General features: G+C 39.7%; 1 protein-coding gene across 3 annotated transcripts in view; it reads right to left on the bottom strand.

Annotated features, from left to right (window-relative positions):
* Positions 1–2,878: 2,878 nt before the first annotated feature.
* Positions 2,879–21,598, bottom strand: part of MEP1A (meprin A subunit alpha) — a 45,877-nt gene continuing 27,157 nt past the window's right edge. For 2 of the 3 annotated variants that reach the window (XM_017847695.1, XM_017847696.1), the window contains 8 exons: positions 20,959–21,134; positions 15,589–15,810; positions 14,573–14,722; positions 11,464–11,679; positions 7,533–7,997; positions 6,333–6,506; positions 5,535–5,835; positions 2,879–3,691 (listed from right to left, as the gene is read on the bottom strand). In XM_017847695.1, the coding sequence (XP_017703184.1) occupies positions 3,535–3,691; positions 5,535–5,835; positions 6,333–6,506; positions 7,533–7,997; positions 11,464–11,679; positions 14,573–14,722; positions 15,589–15,810; positions 20,959–21,134 (1,861 nt within the window). In that variant the 3' untranslated portion in view covers positions 2,879–3,534. The remainder of the gene's footprint in view (positions 3,692–5,534; positions 5,836–6,332; positions 6,507–7,532; positions 7,998–11,463; positions 11,680–14,572; positions 14,723–15,588; positions 15,811–20,958; positions 21,135–21,598) is intronic. The other variant, XM_017847697.1, reaches the window with a different exon arrangement.

Genomic DNA, 21,598 nt, shown 5'->3' with positions numbered 1-21,598 from the left:
GTAAATGCCTCCATATAGGTATTACATTGTATACAGCATGCAGGGGGACTATAATCCACACCCTGAGGGAGGTTAAATAGTATGCAAAGTATTCTGAAAAGGAACACACACTCCAATAGGAGTTAGTTAGTATTTGAAAGATCCTAATCAAAAGTCTCTACTGGAGAAATATCTGTTGCAAAACTTCAAATATTTATAAAGCAAGCCATACCAGAGGATTTGTTATTAGTATAAAAGAAGCTTGAAATAATTTTTGCATTGGTTAAATACAATTATCAAGATAGCCATAGGTACAATACTCCGGCAGGCCCAGTGAACTAACTTTTGGGGTAGAACCTTATACTAGAACTCTATTTGGTCCTAGTTTTCCCTCACTTAATACAAGGTTTCATTGGCTGATCCAACTAGACAAGTGACTCCCAATCAGTAATGATTTTGCCCCTCAAGTGGACATTTGTCAATGTCTTAGAGATTTGGGGTTGTCACTACTGGGGAAGTGTGCTACAAGCATCCAGTAAGTAGAGGCCAGGGATGCCACTAAACAGATCACAATGCACAGAACAGCCCTCACAGAAAAGAATATCCAGCTCAAAATATCACCAGGGCTGAGGTTCGGAAACCCTAAGGTAGAGAGTTGACTGATCCTGGCCTTCAGATTATTTGGCTGCATGTGTCTAGAATGAATCTTTAAACCAAGAGGCTTGGTGGCAGAGCACTTACAAGGACAGAGCAGAGGCTTCCCTACACATACGAAACAGGTTGGGTGGCTCTTTGTGTGCTTGATGGTTAACAAATATGAATGTGTAGCAGAATTTAGTTCAAATCTTGATTCATTTTAACATCATTAGAGAGGGGGTTAGAGTTCCCACCCACTTCTAATTATCAGAGGCTCCAGATATTACTGAAAGAACCTGACATTTGTGAATGGCCAGATTGGCTCAAGTCAGTTCACAGAAGGAAAAGATACAGATGGGGATGTATCAAGGATATCGTGGTGGAAGCATGAGACATTTTCAAAATTTCAAGCCACTATGACTTATTCCCACTATGTAAGGTTAAAGAAGTCAGACACTCAGATGCAGGGAGGATTTCCCACATGTTTCATGTTGCTCATCTAAATCCCGAATTCCACACTGCCTACAGATTATGAAATGCTTAATTTCTACCCACTCCACATCCTACATGCCCACTCTGCCATTACTATGCCAACACCTTAAAAGAATAAAGTATCTGCTAGTCCTTCTGGAATGACTGACAGCTTTGGGTTCAAAGAAAAGCTGAATACCATGTCAGATTTACGGTGAGCCAGATCATTAATCAATCAACAGAGGTGACCATTAATCACCAAAACTGATGAACACAGATAGTAGGCATGGTGCTGGATGAGAATCTAGAGAGAAATAAATATCAAAATGCTTTCCCCCCATTCTGGTACCTCCTTATCATTATTTTGACCTAGCAGTTTTAATTTGCAGTACTAGATGAAAATGCTACGTTATCTTTGAAATTTGAGCTTCTGCTACCTCCAGAGAGAAACTCATGTATTTAAGAAATGTTGTCGTTGGTTTGGGCTTGGGGCCTTTCCACGTGAGATGGACCACAGCATGCTCCTTTTAATAAAACAAAAGGAAAATAACAGCAGCAGCAGCAACTAAGCCTAGAGTTCACTTCTGAGGTCAGATACTGAGCAGAGTGTTAAGGGCACGGCCTTCTTTAGGCCTAACTGTGAGGTTAGTGGAGGGTTTGCAAGAATGTGAAGCACAGCGAGAAACAAAGCTGGAATCCATTTCCAATCTGGTCTTTGGAGATAATACAATTGGGCTGGTGACAGGATAGCTTCCTATCTAGTCTGAACATTGAATAGTAATATTTTCATGCATATTAAACTCTAAGATAGGTTCATATTCATTATCCCATTGTATTACTCTGCTACTCTGACGGTGGTAAAGTCATATGGAAGGAGATAGTCAGCTATTATTTCCATTTGACAAGTTAGTAAACTAAGATCAAGAGCTTAAATGATTTCTTACTAAAATTACCCAGCTAGCTGGATGGGCAATCCAAACCTGCAGGCAGGATGCTTGGCTTCTAGACCTATTTTCTATCCATTAGAGCAGTGGTTCTCAAGGTGAAGGGAGGTGGGGGTTGTGGGGGAGTCAGTAGCAGTAGCAGCACGGCCCAGGAACTTATTAGATTCTGGCACATTCTTATATCTTGTTAGATCCTGGCATATTTAAGAATGTGCATTCTTAGATCCCACCCTAGATCTACTGACCCAGAAACTCTGGGGATGGGGCCCTGTAATCTGTTTTACTCAGCCCTCCCTGGGATATGGATGTACCTCAAGTTTGAGAGTTATTGCCCTCAGGGGTGCTGTTTTCACTTGCTACAAACTGTTCTTATACCTTTGCATTAAAGAAACTCTTGTTAATCTCTCATTTTGTTTCCAGTGCATTTTAACTCCACAAAATTGTCATAAAATCTCTACTTACAAAGCCTGATAACTTAAAGGACCACTCAGAACCCTTAAAAGCTTTTCTTTTATTAAACTTTCAGAGTTGACTCTTTGCTGATTGGGTATAGAAACTTTAGCTTTTTTTTTTTTTTTCTATCTATCTATCTTGGAACTTGATCTATCTTGGAACTTCCTTGCCCCAGCCAGATTTTATCTCCTTAGGAACTATGGAAAGAAAACATATCTAAAAATACTTCTTTAAAGTTCCCTGATACCTTCAGTTTGTTAATATGATAATGTTGTCCATAAATAGCTATAAAATATACTATTAAACTTAAAAGATCTGGGAAAGAGCTTTTGAACACCCTCACCCTTCAACACACACATGCACACCCACACTTACATACAATACCAGATACAAAGAAGGTGCTAACTCAATATTTATTAAATTTATTAAAGGCCTTCTCTTAGAATTTCAGAGGAAAGCAAATGCTGTGAAGTCTGGCTGCCCAGAAGAACCTTTATTTGAAATCTTTAACAAGATCTTAAAAGAGAATGACACCACTGTGTCTAATGAAAAATGAGCATTTGATTCTAACATATTCAACATATGAATTTCATCATATATATTTGATCTGCAATAGAAATGAGAGTTTCTACATCTTAGTTATTCATTCATTTCTTGTTTTATTCATTCAACCATTGTTGAGTGCCCACAATGTGCCGGCCATGCATCTAGGCACTGGGACCAGCATGGTCAATGAGAACAACATGTGCCTGCCCTCATGGAGCTTACAGTCTATAGGAAAGACAGTCAGTCAAACAAGTGATTTACAATGAAGTGTGATGAGTGTTGTCACAGGACACACTAGATACATTAAGAGCACATAGCAAGGTAACAGGATTATGTGGGGCAGAAACATGACAAGGGTCACCTACGGGGCTGGAGGCCTTAGTCCTTGGAGGTCCTATCCAAAGCAAGGCTGATAAAAAAGCTGCCCCAAACTGCACTGACCATGAGAAGGTAAGGCCTGCATGGAGGAGGTGCTGCTGTGGTCTGGTCAATGCCAGCAGGCAGGTCACTTCCTTGGCCTTTGGGAAAGGATGGCAATGATGGAGAAGGTCAAGAAGATCATGCCAGCCGTGCCTCCAATCACCACGCCCAGGACGCTACCGTGCACCTGCATGGCCTGACAGCGCTCCCCTGTGTAGAAGAAAGCGGGTCCAGAGATGCACCTGAGGGAAAAGGACATGAAGGGAGTGTGGGAACTACCCAGGCCTCAGGTGTCTCCTAGCAAAACTCATCTCCACAGCAATAAAAACGGCAAATACTCACTGAGCAGGTCCATGTGGTGCCTGGTCTCATTTCAAGTGCTATGTATGAGCCAACTAATTTAACTCTGCAACAACCCTTTGAGGTGGAGGCTACTACTTGGCCGTTCTCATCATCTTCATCTTACAGGAAGGTTAAATAATTTGCTCAAGGTCACATTGTTAGTAAGCATTTCACACTTGAAATTTAATCCCAAGAGGTATGCCTCCAGATCGAGGATTCTCAGCCACCAAGGATTCAGGAGGAAGGTCTGAGACGCTAAAGGAATACATTGCCTGACACTGGCTGAGAATATAAGCTACAAAGGAAATTCCCCAGATACAGTCTGACTTAGAGCATCAGTGGTAGCTTGGAAACTTCTAAATAATATCAAATAAAATGTTACTGTAAGGTTAGTGTACTGTCACTATCTCATGAGGTTGCCCTGAGGGTCACATGAGATAATGAGGACACTGTACTTATCAAGGTATTTGACACAGAGTAAGCACACAAGGGACAGCCCTTAGTTTTGTTTCTTAATGATCTTCAAAAGTGTCAAGGTAATGAAAGACAAGAAAGAACTGAGGAATTGTCCCAGATTGGAGGGGATTAGGAGACAGGAGACATAAAAGCTAAATATAACATGAGATCTGTAATTGGATCCTGAAACAGAGAAAGAACATTAGTGGGAAAGTTGGGAAGAGCTGAATAAGGCCTGAAATTTATTTACTAGCATTGTACCAATGTTCACTTGTTGGCTATGCTAATTGTACTACTGTTTGTGTAATATGCTAGCATTAGGGAAAGCTGGGTGAATGGTATAGAGAAAGCCTCTGTAGTATTTTTGCATTGTATCTGTAAGTCTAAAATTATTTCAAAATAAAAGCTACAAAAAGAAAAAAAATATGGAAACTAAAAAGAACTCAGAAGAAATGTAAATTTTTGAGGCAGGCAGAATAGTTCCTACATCTGCTACTGTTCAAATGGAACTGCTACTTCTGTCATCACATACCTCCTTTTGTAAAACAGTTTTTAGGATTTCATGCAAGCAAACATTATAAAAATAACTATTAAATATAGCAAACTGTGCTGCTAGACAGACCTAGATGCAAGTCCTACCTTCAGCATTTTCCATCTGGGTACATTTTAAATAAATTACTTAATCTTTCTAAGCTTCAACTTCTTGATACACTAAATAGGGATAAGAAGAGCCCTTATGTCAGAGGTGGCAGTGAGAATGAATTTAGATCACGTGTGGAAGATGCTCAGGAGACTACATGATGCATAACAAGGGGTCAGAAATATCAGGTGTTCTTACTACTATTATTGAAAATATAACTGTAATAATAGCACTGTGTAAATGACAGACTATAGAACTAATAATCATTAGGAACTAATAATAACATCTGTAGTCAGCAAAGATTTAAGCTTCGTCTTGAGACCCACTGTCATGGAGTAGAAAGTCCCTAGGCTAGAAGCCATCTTGGATGTTGTTAGAGTTAGAAATTCCAACAACATCCAAGATGCTGTTGACAATACCCCAGAGGAGAAAAAGGGGTGGAAGTCAAGAGACAAGGAGACCTGGGACACCTCTGTCCTGGCAGCATAAGCCCATGAATCCAGGGCACACCTTTGTAGAGTCAAGGATCCAGTTGATCATCTGAGGTAGTCTTCGCCCTACTCTGCAAACAGCACCCTTTACCAGGGGTAAGCATGCACGCGGCCCAGGTCTGCTGGCCTGCCTGTCTCCCCGGTCACAGAGCCTACCTGCAGCTCGCCATCCCCTTCACGTTCACACAGACGCCATCATTTTGGCAAGGGTTTGGGTCACATGGGTCTCTGAAGTACTGTGGCCAGTTATGGTCCTCCAGGGGGCCTGTGTTCTCCACTGACCGCTTCTGTCGGCTGGGCTGCCCCTGGCTCAGGCTGACAGGTAGCGCTTCCTCTAACATGGCCTTTCCCGAACCTTCTTCGGAGACCTGCTGCTCCTGGCCTTGGAGAATGAGGCCTTGGGGGCTCAGTCTTTTGCCTTTAGTAGGAACTTCAGTCTGGCTGAGGTGGGTGATATCTTCAGGAAATAGAGGGTCATGAGGAAGATCCAGGATTAGTAACTGACTACAATTAACTCCCACTTCTGGTGAAAGTTCCCTAGCCTGCTTCTATCTCCCATCACCCTTAGTGACATGAAAAAGTGGCTTTGAATCCAGCTGATTCCCACAGTATTAGCTATTTTTATTTTAAAGTAATCCAGTCACATTTTTATTTATTGAATTTGCAAAATGAAGCATAAAGTTAGCATGGATAGACTGATGGAAACTAAATTGAAATCAGTGAACTGTTACCTCTGATAAAATTATCAGAAAGATGACACTAATATTTCAGTTTCTTTCAAGGACAGTTAAAATAAAGATGTGAGTCCTTGACCAATTGAATAAAATGTGGTTCTCCTACAACACATTTTTCTTAACCTCATCCCCACCCTCCATGTGTGCTTTAAAATCAGGATAAAATTAGTAGAGTGCCAAGAGCATAGGATTATTTACTCAGGAAGACCAACAAAAGTACCTTCAAAGTCCACAAACATGATGAGATCATCATTTTTCAGGAAACTCCTCCTTTTCAGCATTTGGTGGGAGATGAAACCACTCCAGCCAAAGTCGATGCTTCTAAAACAATCACAGTCTGTATGATAGGTTCCTACCCTGGACGGCCTGTCCCAGATGACAGTGTCATTTATCACTGCAAAGTTGTAGGTAACATAAAATCACATTACCTCTTTAGACTTCACTTTCCAGTTTGTCTTTGATAAGGATACAGGGCTTTGTAAATCAGGAAAAAAAAAAAAATAAAAAAAAAAAAAAAAAAAAAAAAAAACCCAACCGTGTTGGAAAAAAAATTAGGCTATTTACTCTTTCCAGGAGAACTGCAATTCAGAATTGAAAGATGGGAGAGGTAGAGAATCACAGCTCTGAGTGATCTGTTGTCTGCTACTGAGTGACTTTCTTAATGAAAAGAGAAGGACAGCTACGACTTCTTTCTTCTAAGGCTTAGGTCTTCTCTTTTGAAAAAAAAATAATAATAATAATGCGGGGCACAGTGGTTCATGCCTGTAATCCCAGCACTTTGGGAGGCCGAGGCGGGTGCATTGCCTGAGCTCAGGAGTTCAAGACCAGCCTGGGCAACACGGTGAAACCCCGTCTCTACTCGGGAGTCTGAAACAGGAGAATTGCTTGAAGCTGGTAGGTGGAGGTTGCAGTGAGCTGAGACTGCGCCATTACACTCCAGTCTGGGTGACAGAGCGAGACTCCATCTCAAAAAAAAAAAAAAGTTCGCCCATTTCTTTACTGATGTAAGTTTATTTCATGAACATAGTAACATTGAGTACTATTTTAGGAGTAAGTACATTAGCTCTGCACAGAGCCTAGCAAGTTCTGAGTAGTTGATAAATGATTAGCAGTATCTGTTTCCTCAATCACAATGAGCTCAACGAGGCAGGGACCACCTGATTCACTTGTATTCTAAGTACCTAGCACAGAGTTTGGCACATGGTAAGCCCTCAACAGATGTTTGATGAGTGAATGTAGGAAAGGGAAGGGGTATATCATGGCACTGAAAATCTTAACTTGGAATTCCAATACAACTATGTTATTGGTATTCCCAAGGAGACAATGTGAGGGGAACGTTAGTCTTTCTTGCACAACAGAATCACATCTGTGGGCCTTTCTGGGTAGAGGAGTAGTTCTTATTTATGCTGACACCACCCACCTGGAGATGTATGCAACTTGGAGGTAGTGAACACCATGCTTGAGGACATCCTGTTCCTGACATCGGGCTCCTGGTCGAGGATGGTAATTATCACCTGTCTGTTTTCTACTGGCCACTCCAGGATAGCATCGTTCTCCCCACTGCACATGTGGAAAGCAAGTCTCAGGTAGCCAGAGTTTTCTCTGCCATTGGGGTATAAAGTTAACCCAAAACCATATCCCTCTGAATTGTAGAATCGAGGGCTCTGAAGCTTGTCCCCTTTGCTGGTGTTCTCCAAGACTTGGGAGAAATTCTGGACTGTCCAGACCCCTGTGGGGCAGGGGGTTTCTGTTAGAGTGATGTCATCCAGGTAAATTCCCCCAGTTGAGTTCTGAGGGTCGCCTTTTGTGCCCTGGAAAAGGTAGCGAAACTTCTGTTCCTCTTTGAGCACCACATGGGCAATTTTCCAATTACGGTCATCATCTCCTGAGGACAGAGAACAAGGCTGGTGAGAATTGTGACCAACACTTAATGAGTACTTATTGTGAGTTTGTCACAGTGCCATGTGCTTTCCATAAATGATCTCATCAAATCCTCACAACAGTCCTATAAAATAGGTACTATTACAAACTGGTTAAGTAACTTTTCCAAAGTTACGTATCTAATAAGGAAAAATGGTTTCTTAAAATACTATGATTTATTTTAAAATTCACATTCAAGTCTTAACCATGAATTTGTTTTCCACTATCAGTACAAGAATCCAGGTCCTGGATTTGCTCCTGAGTGGGCTGGTTTCCAGTGTAACCCCTGTTAGCAATGAAAGCCCGAGTGTTAAGCTGAATCATATAAAATAGCCATTTTGTAAGCCAAAAATCAAAAAATAGTAACTCCATATGGTCTGACCTGTCACTTGTTGCCAGAGAGCTATAAGGAATGCTGAAGAGCAGATAATACCTTGTAGGACTAACTGGGTCTTCCCTACTTGAAACTGACTCCCTCTCCAACATCTAGACTTTTTTCTCTTCCTTATATTATCTGAAAGTCCACCATGTAGGGGAGCGAAGTAATCCAAAGAGAGTACTCTTGTCTAGAAATTCACATTCTAATAAAGATTAGGTCTACTTGCTTTTTCTCTGAGCAAGAACTAGAAGTGGGACTTTTGAATTAAGAGCTGAGGAAAGATGGTGAGAAGGCTGTTCTAGAACATGGGATCCTCCGTTGAACAGCATACAAAGCCAGACAGGAGCTTGGGGATACTGGAGAGAGGAAACTGCAAAAGCAGAGCAACTCAATTCCCCAAAGAGATGCACCTACATTGGTATTTTTGCACAGGATATTCCCTAGAGTTAGGCTTGAAGAGGAGAGGAAAAATGCTTCCAAGTGGAAGTCATGTTGGCCAAACTGAGTTCCTACAGATGAGTGTCTTTTTTCCTTCTTCTGTGTCTTTTAACCAGAAATCTACTTACAGAACTATATTTTCCCTGAAATGGAAAAGACCTTTAATCTCCCTTTTGTTTTCAGGCCATTCTCTTTAAGGACAACTTCAAGGGACAGGTCTAACAATGTTCTGTTTCCTAGGGTGGAGCTGATTATGGTCTGTGTGGTTAGGTTACATGGGAACATAGGAGAGAGCTAGAGAAAGCACACAACCACCTCTGTAACATACAAATCTAGGTAGCTGCTGTCTCCTGGGCAGAGCACTGCAGCCTACTGGAAGACACACGGACTTGAAGGGCAATAGGTGCCAGAAAGTCTAGGAATAGGAACAGAGATATAGGATTTGAACTATTTATCCAGCAGGTAATAGAATCACTGGAATTCTGTCAAGAGAATAGGATTCTGTTCTTGCCGATGAGTACCTGCTTTGTTTTTTCTTAATATAGGATGTCAAAATGAGGTTGAGATGGAATTTGGTACTGGGAAGGAGACCCAAGAGACTATACTATATAGGCAGAGATTCATCTGTGAAATTATTAAGAAGGTTTCGTTTATATGCTTCTACAGGGCTGCCCTAAATCAGTCAGGCAATAATGCTACTAAGATTGTTTGAGACAAATTTAATCCCTGTTAGTTCAGAATTGCCATCTATAAGGAAGTCCTAGCCTCAGTAAAAATGTGTGTGTGTGTGCGTGTGTGTGTACATACACATAGTTGCATGCAAACATTTTTCATGTAAGTTTGTATATAAGCATTACGTATGTAAGATATATTATATAGAGATATGCACATGGACATATTTTGTGTGTAAGTGTTTTGGTCAAAATATACATTCTGCAAAACTTAAAAGCTATTCAAATTGGTTGCAACTGTCTTAAGTTGAATATCACATAAACAACACTAAGTGATATTCAATTAACCCTTTTGAAAAATGTCATTGACAAACCAGTATTGGAGCAGACTACTTTAAAAACCCATTCATACAGTGTTCCCAGGGAACTTACACAGACATGCTCTGAATTCAGTGAAACACAAAGCACAGCAGTGTAAGAAAATAATTAACCATGGGATGTTTGCTTGGTTGGTTTTATGCTTAGAAGTAACACTTTTAGCTTTAGGTGAAAGTGAGTGATAACAGCTCCCATCAATACTATTGAAACTCCAACTCATTTTCTCATTAAATATTTACAATCCTTGGTAACATAACACATCCTCAACTCCTAAAGGGTATCTAGCTGTCATCCTTTCATCATGTAAACTATGATAAATTTCAACCAGAAAAGTGAGCCCCTCAAAACTGTGATTTTTAGAGTTCCCAGGCAGCCCACACAGTGGCTTGGATATAGGCGATTTGGGCACCTGTTCTTACAAGTAACCTCTAAGGAAGGTTTCTCCTTCAAGAGCAGCAGATATATAAAAAATAATTCCTTTCTCTGGACTCATTTCAATGGATAAATTAAAAGCTAAGGTAGGCAGTTGGATGCTAGGATAATCCGGCCATAAATCAGGGTTATAAACAAAGTATTTGCTTTCTTTTCTTGTGGTGGTGGTGGTTCATTCATAACTAGGAAAAGGGAGACAAGCTTTCTTACTTTTCAACAAAAAGTTTCTCTATCAGTAATCATTTACATGTTGACCTTCTTATGTAAATATACAAAGTGACACTTAGGAACATGTAAGTGATTATAGGAAGTTAACGTATACAAATGACTTATTTGCCACCAACTTCACAAGTAGGCTTCAAGTTACATCAGCATATTAAATAATGGTATCATTTGTTTTTCTGAAACAGATGCAAAAAACTATGGTCAACTTTTTTTCTTTTTCTTTTTCTTTTTTTTTTTAGATGGAGTCTTGTTGTGTTGCCAGGCTAGAGTGCAGTGATGCAATCTTGGCTAACTGCAACCTCTGCCTCCCGGGTTCCAGGAATTCTCCTGCCTCAGCTTCCCAAGTAGTTGGGACTACACGCGTGCGCATCACCATGCCTAGCTAATTTTTGCATTTTTAGTAGAGACGGGGTTTCAGCATATTGGCCAGGATGATCTCAATCTCCTGACCTTGTGATCTGCCCACCTTGGCCTCCCGAAGTACTGGGATTCCAGGCATGAGCTGGTCAACTATTTAACTACTCTCTCTTCAGCAGCATCAATTCCCACAGGTCTTTTACCTTCTTATCTCCATTCCTGAACCATCCATTTTCTCAGTCTTGGCCTTTGCTGTCTCTAAATTTCTAGTGAAAACTGGATTTGTATATTCTGACTGGCTTCTTACAAAAGTATATTTCATCCCTACCTAAGCCCAAGATACTGCTTCTAATTTCTCAGTGGTTAAAACATTCATAGAGTAATTAAAACATGCCATACATTATGTTAAGCTCTGAGAAGAGGAGGAAGTGGGTGGAGGAAAAGGAAGAGGCAAGAGAGAAGAAGGAGGAGTAGGAAGAAAGAGGGAAGGAGAAGAAGCAGGATCCCAGATTTTAACCCAATCCATTCCTTGTGTGGATGCCTCTAAGTACCTTGAAAAGTCTGCACCTTTACCAGCTTGCGAACATTGCCTGTGCTGTCATCCCTCCTGACCCAGACAGTGAGTCTGTCTGTAGGACTTCCGGTCATTTTATAGAAAAATTGCAGGCACTGTTGCCTCCTCTTTGGGTAAAGAATTCGAGACTCCAGTAGGGCTGCCTCTTCCGCGGACCCTGAGCTGGTGCTGAACTGCATGAAGTAGCCGGCACCTATGGAAAGAGCACCCAGACATCACACGTCTGGCTTCCCACACCCCAGGGTTCTGTCCACCCAAACAAAGTGAAATAGTGAACCATGGCCATTGTCCAGGCAACAAAAGCTAGAACTCTTCAGAGGAAAATAAAAAGAAGGACATTTGTCAACAAATATTATCTGTCTCAATGGACTTAGTCACTGGCTAAAGCTTTCTCTCCACTGTTGCGTTTGATTGTCTTTGTTCCAAGATTGTGAAATGTATACCTCTGACTTAAAGAAACACAGGCTTCAAGCAATGTTTGATGGAATTTGGTGTCTGTGAGATGAATTCTATTTTTCTCATTGATTTCGTCGTTTAAATTAGAGATTCATTCCAAGGAAAAGAGTTGGGTTGGTCTCGTCATTGTATAAGACACTGTGGAATTCAAAGGTTTAGGATTTGGTTTTAAACATTGACAATGATAAGGGTTCAGTTTCCCCTGTTGCTAGCCTAATAACTAGGTGGCAAAAATAATCAGTGGCAAAAAATAATCTTTACTGTATTATAAGAAGGGCTATTCCGGACACATAGGAGACTAAATGGAAATTTCTCCTGAATGTAAAGGAAGGCATTGGAAGGACACTGAAGAGGGTGAAAAGTGTCTACATTAGTGCCAGAGATGGGGTTTACCTGACTCAGATACCTCAAAACTCATTCCCCTAAAAACAATCAAGCAGCTAAACAAATGTACCATTTGATAAAACACACACTTGTCAAAGTCAAGCACAATGAAAAATTCTTGCATGTGAAGAAGTTCTTTATCCTGTGTTCCAACACTCAACTCCATATCAAAACGCTTCAATCAAAACATTTCGCAAGATAAAAATAAAGTAAGTGTACAGTATAGTGCTGGGTACTCCAGTGTTGCTCCGTGATGCTCCCAGCTTCATCCTGCCTCACACTGAGGCACTTGCCTTTCTTATCAGCAGCAAGCAATGATGGTTTAAATAAGCCTCACACCAAGCTTAAAATATCACAATGACTTTAATATTAAAGCAGGGCAAATTATATTCCCTTATAGCTTCTTCTCAATATTTGAACTTGCCTGAGATCTCTGAATTATAATTATATATTGAATGCCTGGGTTAGAAAAAAAAAAAAAAAAGAGTGCACAAGGTTAAAAAGGTTTCTAGGTAATTCTTACTGAGGAATTCTTTTATGAAGCATTCATTGAGAGTCAAATAATTTAAGTCCAGAACTCAGGAGGCCTGAATTATCCCCAGCTCGGCCAATACCTAGGTGTTTATTTATTTCCGTGAGTTTTGAATGGGAGGGATCCTCCCAAGGGATCCTTTGAGCTCTTCATGTCTATGCATCCACCTGTAACTATGCAAGAGTTCTCTAGCAGAGGGACATGTTTCATTAAATACCTCCTCTGAAAGAAGCATAATAGCTGCTCAAGTTAACCTGATACAGTTTTCCAGATCTTTCTTCTGGGCTGTGGTCCTTTTCTCTTACTAGAACATTCTTTCAGCAGATTCTTCTCACAGTAAAGATTACCTTTGTGTTTAGCTGGCAATTGTACATTAGCCTAGCAGCAAGCCCACAGAATAGGTTGGATTAGAGGCTAAAACGGAAATTTAGAGAGCACTTCAGACTTGGATCAACCTTTGGACACTTGGAATGATATGTTTGATAATCTGATCTGTGACAGAAACTTTTACCCTCTTCCAAAGGTGGAGGAAGTGTCAGTGGCTTACCACCTCTGACATTCCCTGTGGTGGCCTGGTATCTGGGTGACAGGCTGTGTCCCCTCTAGGAAGGGAATCTCACCAACTCTCAGACAGTTGTAGACTAAGTGACTTCACAATAGTCTAGTCTTTAAAAAGCTATAATAATCTATAACCTCATCTGCTTCCAATTATGGCTAAGATGAATTCAATGGCAGGCACAGAACACTAGAAGGCTAAAACAGAAAAACAAAATAAATGGAACCTCTGGAGAGAAAGGGAAGATGGAAAAATGGGAAGTGAAGCTGCTGGTCTGCAGGTAGGGGCTTTGTATGCATTATCTTCTTCCATTGTCACTGTGAAGCAGACATCAATATCTTGATGTTTACAGAGGCTTGCAAAAGCCAAGACTTTTAGAAAAAACACACACATGACAACAACTTCCTGTGGTCACAATTAGTAAGTGGTGAAGCCATATTTCAATTAGTAAGTGGTGAAGTCACTTAGTTCATAACTGTCTGTCTTTTTCACTACACAAACCATATATAGGAAGTATCTGAAGCTGTGCTATCCAATACAGTGGCTACTAAACCTATGTGGCCATTGAATGCTTGAATTGTGGCCAGTGCAAACTGAGATGCACTGCAGGAGTAAAATATGTGTCAAGTTTAAAATACTTAGCCTGAAAAAAGTGAAGCATCTCATAACAACTTTTATATTGATTACATGTTGAAATGCTACTATTTGGATATACTGAGTTACAAAATACATTATTAAACTTAATTTCACCTGTTTTCTTTTACTTTTTCACGTAGGTATTAAAAGTCCGATGTGTTATCCATTGTGCCACAGAGCCAGATTCATGCGGACATTAGAAAATTCTACATTACATATGTGACTCACATTATATTTCTTTAGGAGGGTGTGGCTCTACAGACATTGCCTTTCTTTACGAGGTTTTATCTTATCAATCATATACCAATATCAGTTTTGCTTAAATGCATCTTTCTTTTGTGTGCCCAGAGACTGGATGCTTTTTATTGAGTTAATAATTAATATATGAGAAATTTTTTTGTCCTTGTTCAGATTTTCAAGTTTGATAACTAACATTCTGACTGAGGCAAAACATGGTGATTAGCATAACCTAATCAAACCTGGTGAACCACATCAATGTGTTTGCTTTCCACTTTCACTGACCTGTGCATTGTCCCAGCAAGGTGTGATCCACTTCTCCAGCCTGAGCACTGTCCTGATGGACCCAGTCAGTGTCATCTGTGGTGCCCTGAATCATCCCACAGATGTTTGCCTTCTCAAAGTTACAGTGGTCCAAAAGAGTGTGAGTTGTGGCTGCAAATGATATTTTTATCATCTGGTTAAAAATGAAAGATAGTCATTCCAAATAGCTAGTGTCTTAAGCCACTAAAACCTCATTGTTCAGATACAACAGGATCACAAGCTTGTTTTCTTGACTGTTTCTCAAACGCAAATCTTACTGTCATCAGATCTTAGTACTTGCTAATATAGACACAGCCCTACCTACCTCACAGAGTCAAGATTAAAAAATATATATATAATCATTCTCTGCTATGTAAATACCAACCATTAACTCCTTTAGATCAAGAACAAGGTACCTATAATACTTGGCTTTGTACTTAGTAGGTCTTCTGTACATACTTACTGAACAGAATCAAACATTTTATCTCTGAAGGCTAGTGGGATCATCTTTAGAAAATACCCTGCCCCAGAGGATTAGATTACTCTAGGAATAACTAATGTACATAAAGAATTTTGCAGGATACAAAATGCTTTCAAGTCTATCACGTATCTTGAGCTTTACATAATAATGCATCCTCCAAAAGAAGCAAAAGAAGCTAGACAATAACAGCTCCTTACATTTGTCCAGTACTTTGACTTTACAAAACACAACTACATAACTGGTATTTATAACCATCCTGTAAGGTTGGTGTTATAGTTTTATTTGTTTGTTTTTTGTTTTTAACTACTCAACTCTGCCACTGTAGCACAAAAACAGCCATAGACAATACTTAAACAAATGGGTCTAGAAGTAGACCAACCAAAGTTATGCAGTTTGTTCTTATTCTTTTAGCTAGAACATTAAAGAAGAGTAAAGGAAAATGTAAAGGAAATCTCTAAGGCTGAGGGAATCTCTGCTGAGGCTAGTTTACCAAGTTCTCAGAAACGGAGGTACTCACTACAATTGTACATTCGGTTCAGCCTCTCTAAATCAATGGCACTGAAATCCAGGCGCTGTCCGATAATGGAGTTAAACTCAGGGATCTTGGCTGTGATGGTGGGAACACTTGCATTCTTGTTAAATGAGAAAGGCTGGTAGTGCATCAAAGACTCATAATCATAGGGTGTGTTGAGGTCTGTGATAAGGCTGTCATCATAGGTGTCAAAGTTGTGCTGGTAACCTGTTAGGGAGAGAATCCACAGGTCCTGCTCTGTCATGGTATTTTCCCCGTGCTGCTCTTTGACTACAGACCCAGAGACCCTCCAAAAAAGGGAAATAGTTATATTTAAATATATATATTTAAATAGATTTATTATATTTAAATAAATATATTATAAATATATTTACATACTTTAATAATATCAATACATGATACAATAGTAATTTTTAATAAATATTATTTATATATTGATTCATCATTATATAAAAGCTACTCTAGAAATAATACATAGATACTATTACACATACATAACATACAACCTACATAAAATACGATTCTATTATATTTAAATAATATATTAAGATAAATCTAAATATAACTTAAATATAAATTATACTTCTTTAATAAATAAATTATATTTTATAAGCAATATAATATAAAATTACTATGTATCATTGATTATTAGTTAATATATTAATAAACAATAATGTGTACAATATTGTAATAACTATAAAATACATATTATAAAATACAGATAAATATTAGAAATTACTAAGTATATGTACATGTTTACACCAATGGTACATTATAAATGCATATAATTGTGTGTGTATCTGTGTGTGTGTGTATGTGTGTGTAAGACTTTCAGAAAGAGAAGGAAAAATAGCAAAGCTGAGGAAGTCATTCCAAAGGACAGGAAAAACAATTTTTGAATTCAGGAAAATGTTCACAATTGATTATGTTCAAGACACATCGTTCTAACAGCCAAGTACTTCATCCACTGAGTCTGCCCAGAGCTGTACCTGGCCTACTCTTCACGGGTTAGGAGAAGGAAATCTGAGGGGCAGAGGGAAAGGTAAGCAGCTGAAAGCAAGACAGGGGATCCTGTCAATCAAGGCTCACATCCTTCTGTTCCAGCAATAGCCTCATGGAGAACAAAAATAAAATAGGAAGAAGAAAACTTATTTTCCTGTCAAAAGAGGAAAGGTAGATATTTTTCTGAGATTAGTGAAAGTGAGATAAGATGTGCTGCCATGTAAAAAACTGAACAAAATAACTGATTAGAGGGTCTTTGAACTGACTAATAACCATCGGGAATTTACTGTTTGGGCTGCATTAATGGAAAGTTTTGCAGATGTTTGATTTTCTTCCTGTGGAGTGATAGGAAAACTGACTGCAAATGCGGCTAACTCTTCCAGTCATAACTTCCCATCCTCATATTCTTCTCTAGCTCTTTGTCCAGTCACTTTTTGTTTGTTTCTTTGCTTGTTTAGTTTTGAGACGGAGTTTTTGCTCTGTTTCCCAGGCTGGTATGCAATGGCAAGATCTGAGCTCACTGCAACCTCCGCCTCCTGGGTTCAAACAATTCTCCTGCCTCAGCCTCCTGAGTAGCTGGGATTACAGGCGCGCCACACCACGCCTGGCTAATTTTTGAATTTTTAGTAGAGATGAGGTTTCACTGTGTTGGCCAAGCTGGTCTCGAACTCCTGACCTCAGGTGATCCGCCTGCATCGGTCTCTCAAAGTGCTGGGATTATAGGCATGAACCACCGTGCCTGGCCTCATCCATTTACTTTGAACAATTAGAGAGAAGAAAACATAACTGCCTCTTACAGAGTTACATGCAGGACTGCAGAAGTGTGGTGTGGCCAGGCGGTGCTCCAGCAGGTGCCTGAGGGAGTCTCTGAATGCTTTCGGAAAATCTAAGGAGCAAGACCACGTTTGAGCAATATCTTGCTTTAACTGTAAAATCTGAATACTGATGTTTCATTCTCCCAAGTCATGGGGATTGTATTGGGAATTACTTGAGAGAGATCAAAGCATTTTTGAAGGTGGGACAGGTCTAAAAGAAACAATGGCTCTAACAGGGAAGTGGAAAGTTAATCCCTCCACAGTACTTGGTCCTAGGATGTCATTTGAGGTAATGGAATTGTAAAGAGCATCAAGAGTCTAGAATCTTTTGGTAACTCTCGGTGGCTCCTGAAGCAAAGCACTTTCAACTCACTGGATGTGCTTTCCTTAATTTTCCATAAATCATCTGATTAGAGGCAGGGCACAGTGGCTCACAGCTGTAATCACAGCACTTTGGGAAGCTGAGGCAGGTGGATCACTTGAGGCCAGGAGTTCGAAACCAGCCTGGCCCACATGGTGAAACCCCATCTCTACTAAAAAATACAAAAATTAGCTGGGCATGGTGGTGGACGCTGGTAATCCCAGCTATTCAGGAGGCTGAGACACAAGAATCGCTTGAACCCGGGAGGTGGAGGCTGCAGTGAGCCGAGATTGCACCACTGCACTCCGGCCTGGATGACAGAGCAAGGCTCTGTCTCAAAACAAAAACAAAAATCCCATCAGTTTAGATTATTTTAATCTGTATTACTCATGGATTCTTATGAGAATACTTAACAAACAAATATTTCGAATAATTTTAAAATGTATTCAACATGTTTTTGTTGGGCCTAGTATCCACTGAGGGCTGTGCTAGGCTGCTAGTGGCCCCCAACAGTGAATAGGATAGGGACTCACAGCTGAGAGCTGAAAAGGGGCTATAATCCAGGGCATGTGATCCTGTAAACCAGAGGTCAGTCAGCAAACCTGTTCTAGAGTAGATAGAAAATATGTTCTCTGTTGTAACTACTCAAGTCTGCCATTGTAGCACAAAAATAGCCACAGATAATACTTAAACAAATGGTTGTGACTGTGTTTCCATAAAGCTTTATTTACAAAAGCAAGTAGATATGGCCCATAGACTATAGTTTGTCAACCCCTGCTAGACCTCAAAAGTTGAGTTTTTTCCCTAGCATAAGGAAACAAATTTCAAAAACACAATTCCGATTCAAGAAATGGAGACGGACATTGGGAGAGAATTACGTTGCCAGTACTGTGTCTTCTTAAGTTAAACAGAAAGCTTGTCATTAACCAAAGTTAAATCAATAAAACTCATAAATTACCCTGATAAATAATACTGCCTGTGTTGATGATCTTATTAGATTTGATGTCTCTTTTGAGAACAGTTCTCCCGTGGTTGCAGGCAATTTACATATATGGAATTGTACCTGATGAAAACACAGATAGGAGATGAGCAAATACGTGTTGAGCAACCTGTGCTCAAACCAGAGCTGAGCAAGTCTGCACTTGACCCTGGCAAATGTCCCTCACTCTGATAAAGGGAACCTCATTTGGCCTAAAACCATTTTAAAAGCACTAAGTATTGTCTTCTATAAGACTTGAAAATAGGAATGTTTTCTGCTTTCTTACAAAATTTTTATCAAAGCCAAGTATATGCACAGGAAGATAAGAAATTAGGGCTTACAGGCAAATATAGACAAAGTCTAATAGTCCCCTGAGTAGTGCAATCAGAGATTCAGTCCTTTGACCTATTACTCCATTTCCTTCTTCCTTCTACACACACACAGTTATAACACAATTACTACTGAGAGATAGGTACACGAAGCCTGAGCTATTATTTCATCTCTGGGTGAATATGCTCCAAAACTTTTCTAGATCGGACTGGGAGGCAAAGAAGAGTGCTGTCTGGCCTCTGGTCCAGTGGGTGGTGGTAAGATGGTTGGAGTAAGTGGGTAGGCTCAAACCCGGTGGCCTATTAGACTTACAAGTTACAGTTTTCTTCCTTACTACACCAACCCACATTCACAGAGTTACCAGCATATAAGAGACTGGGAAGGCACAGGATGAGAAACCTCACAGGTGATTTTGATTAGCCAGCGTTATCTACCCTGATCTCATGTGAAAATCATTGACCGTCTTACTCTGAAATGAACTATTACAGTCCTGGCAGAAAACTTTTGAAGATTCATACTTAATTTTAAAGGTTGGTCAGTTCTTCCAAGCCCCTAAAAGTAAAATTATTATAGATGCACTGCAATATATGAATCCACATATAAAATTGGGATCTAAATAAAACAGATACCTACACAAGGCTATGATTTGTTTTATAAAAGCCATGCCTGGAAACAGTTAAGGCATTTTAAATACATTAAAGTTGCATTAATCTCTTACTGCCGAAAACAATGTTTTTGCATTCTCTACACTAATTCCTACTTAAAAACTAGTTATCTTCAGAAACATAGCATTGACTTCTTTTTTTTTTTCTAGTACATCAGAAAACTGCTCAATAAATGTTCTAGTGTACTCAAAAGCACTCTACTTCATTGTCTCAAACAATTAAGGAAAGTAAAGCCCAGATACAGTGGCTCATGCCTGTAATCCCAGAACTTTGGGAGGCCAAGGCAGGAGGATCACCTGAGGTCAGGAGTTCGAGACCAGCCTGACCAACATGATGAAACCCCGTCTCTACTTAAAAAATACAGAATTCACCAGGTGTGGTGACACACACCTATAATCCCAGCTGAGGCAGGAGAATCGCTTCAACTCAGGAGGCAGAGGTTGTAGTGAGCCAAGATCGCACCATTGCACTCCAGCCTGGGCAACAAGAGCAAAACTCTGTCTCAAAACAAAACAACCTAAAGAACAATGAAATTTTTAGAATAATATAACTGAATAATATGTAAGACAAAACTGTTATCTTTTGCATAGTATGAGATGGAGGCAGAAGAAGCAAGGTACTTAGAAACAAGGAAGAAAAAAACATTAACCTTTGATTAATCAGAACCCAGATAACTAGCCAGAATTAACATAATTGGGGTGTTATTTCAGATAAAAGCATGTATTTTTTGTTTTGTTTTAAATATTTTTTATTGATTTGGTAAAGCAACTGAAAAAAATACTTCTCAAGTATGTCCTATAGTCATGGAATAATCAACTAAACCTCAAACAGCCTTCTAGAGGCACAGGAGATTTCACATCCAGAGAAATGACTGTAATATCTGGATTCACTTTCCTCATTAAGACAGGAAAGTAGACGGTTTTAGATAGAGTTTTAATGAAAACACTGATATAAAGCAAAGCTTCTGATTAACTTTCAGTTGACCCCCATGGTGAGTTAACACCAATCCCTGAGACCCTTATCTGCGATGAATTACGGTCAGATCAGCACAGCCCACATAAAGGGCCAACAATTCATAACCTCTTCATAGTCTTTGTTCCCACTAGAGAGGCTGAAGCTCCTGTCCACACAGATTTGGCCTGGTCATTCCAGGATTGGTCTCAGCCAGTGATAAATGTGATAGCAATCTCCACCCAATCACACCTGAAAGAATTTCGTCCCACCAGATGTTCACATAATCATCCCGGTCCGTTCTTGACTGCTCGTGGTAAAATCCCAAAGCATGCAGGATCTCGTGTTCTATGATGGCCTTATAGTCACAGCCTTGGCCAATGGAAAGGTTCTGTCCCACATGTTGGTCACCAACCTCAGACCAGCACCTTTAAAGAGGAGAAGAGGAAACATTTCTTCTAGAGAATTTTTAAGTGGCTGTCATTCACAGTACTGCAAAACACAAATTAGGAGGGAATTAGGCTTGATTTTAAAAAGAAATTACCAACAGCATTCTCATATGCTAATGGTCCAAAGATGGGGGACACTTAAAGAAGGAACATTCCCCAGAGGGAATACTATGCAGGCTTTAAAAGTGAAGATATAATACATTATAAAAGTGGCATATACTCAGAAGCAAATCAGTCCTATCATAACAATTCATCAAGGTAGAAAGCAATAAAATTGGCATTCCTCCTCACCTCCACAAACCCACAGGGCACTCCAAAGAATAACACTATTGCCTTTATCTAAAAAATTGTTATCCAAGGGAAAGCTGTTGTTGATTTAATTTTTCTTCTTTTCTTTCTTTTTTCTTTTTCTTTAATTTTTTTTTTTTTTTTTTTTTTTTTTT

This window comes from Rhinopithecus bieti, unplaced genomic scaffold (genome assembly GCF_001698545.2).
Source record: "Rhinopithecus bieti isolate Rb0 unplaced genomic scaffold, ASM169854v2 scaffold_28517, whole genome shotgun sequence".
Lineage (NCBI taxonomy): Eukaryota > Metazoa > Chordata > Mammalia > Primates > Cercopithecidae > Rhinopithecus > Rhinopithecus bieti.
This window is presented reverse-complemented; position numbering and strand designations above follow the sequence as displayed.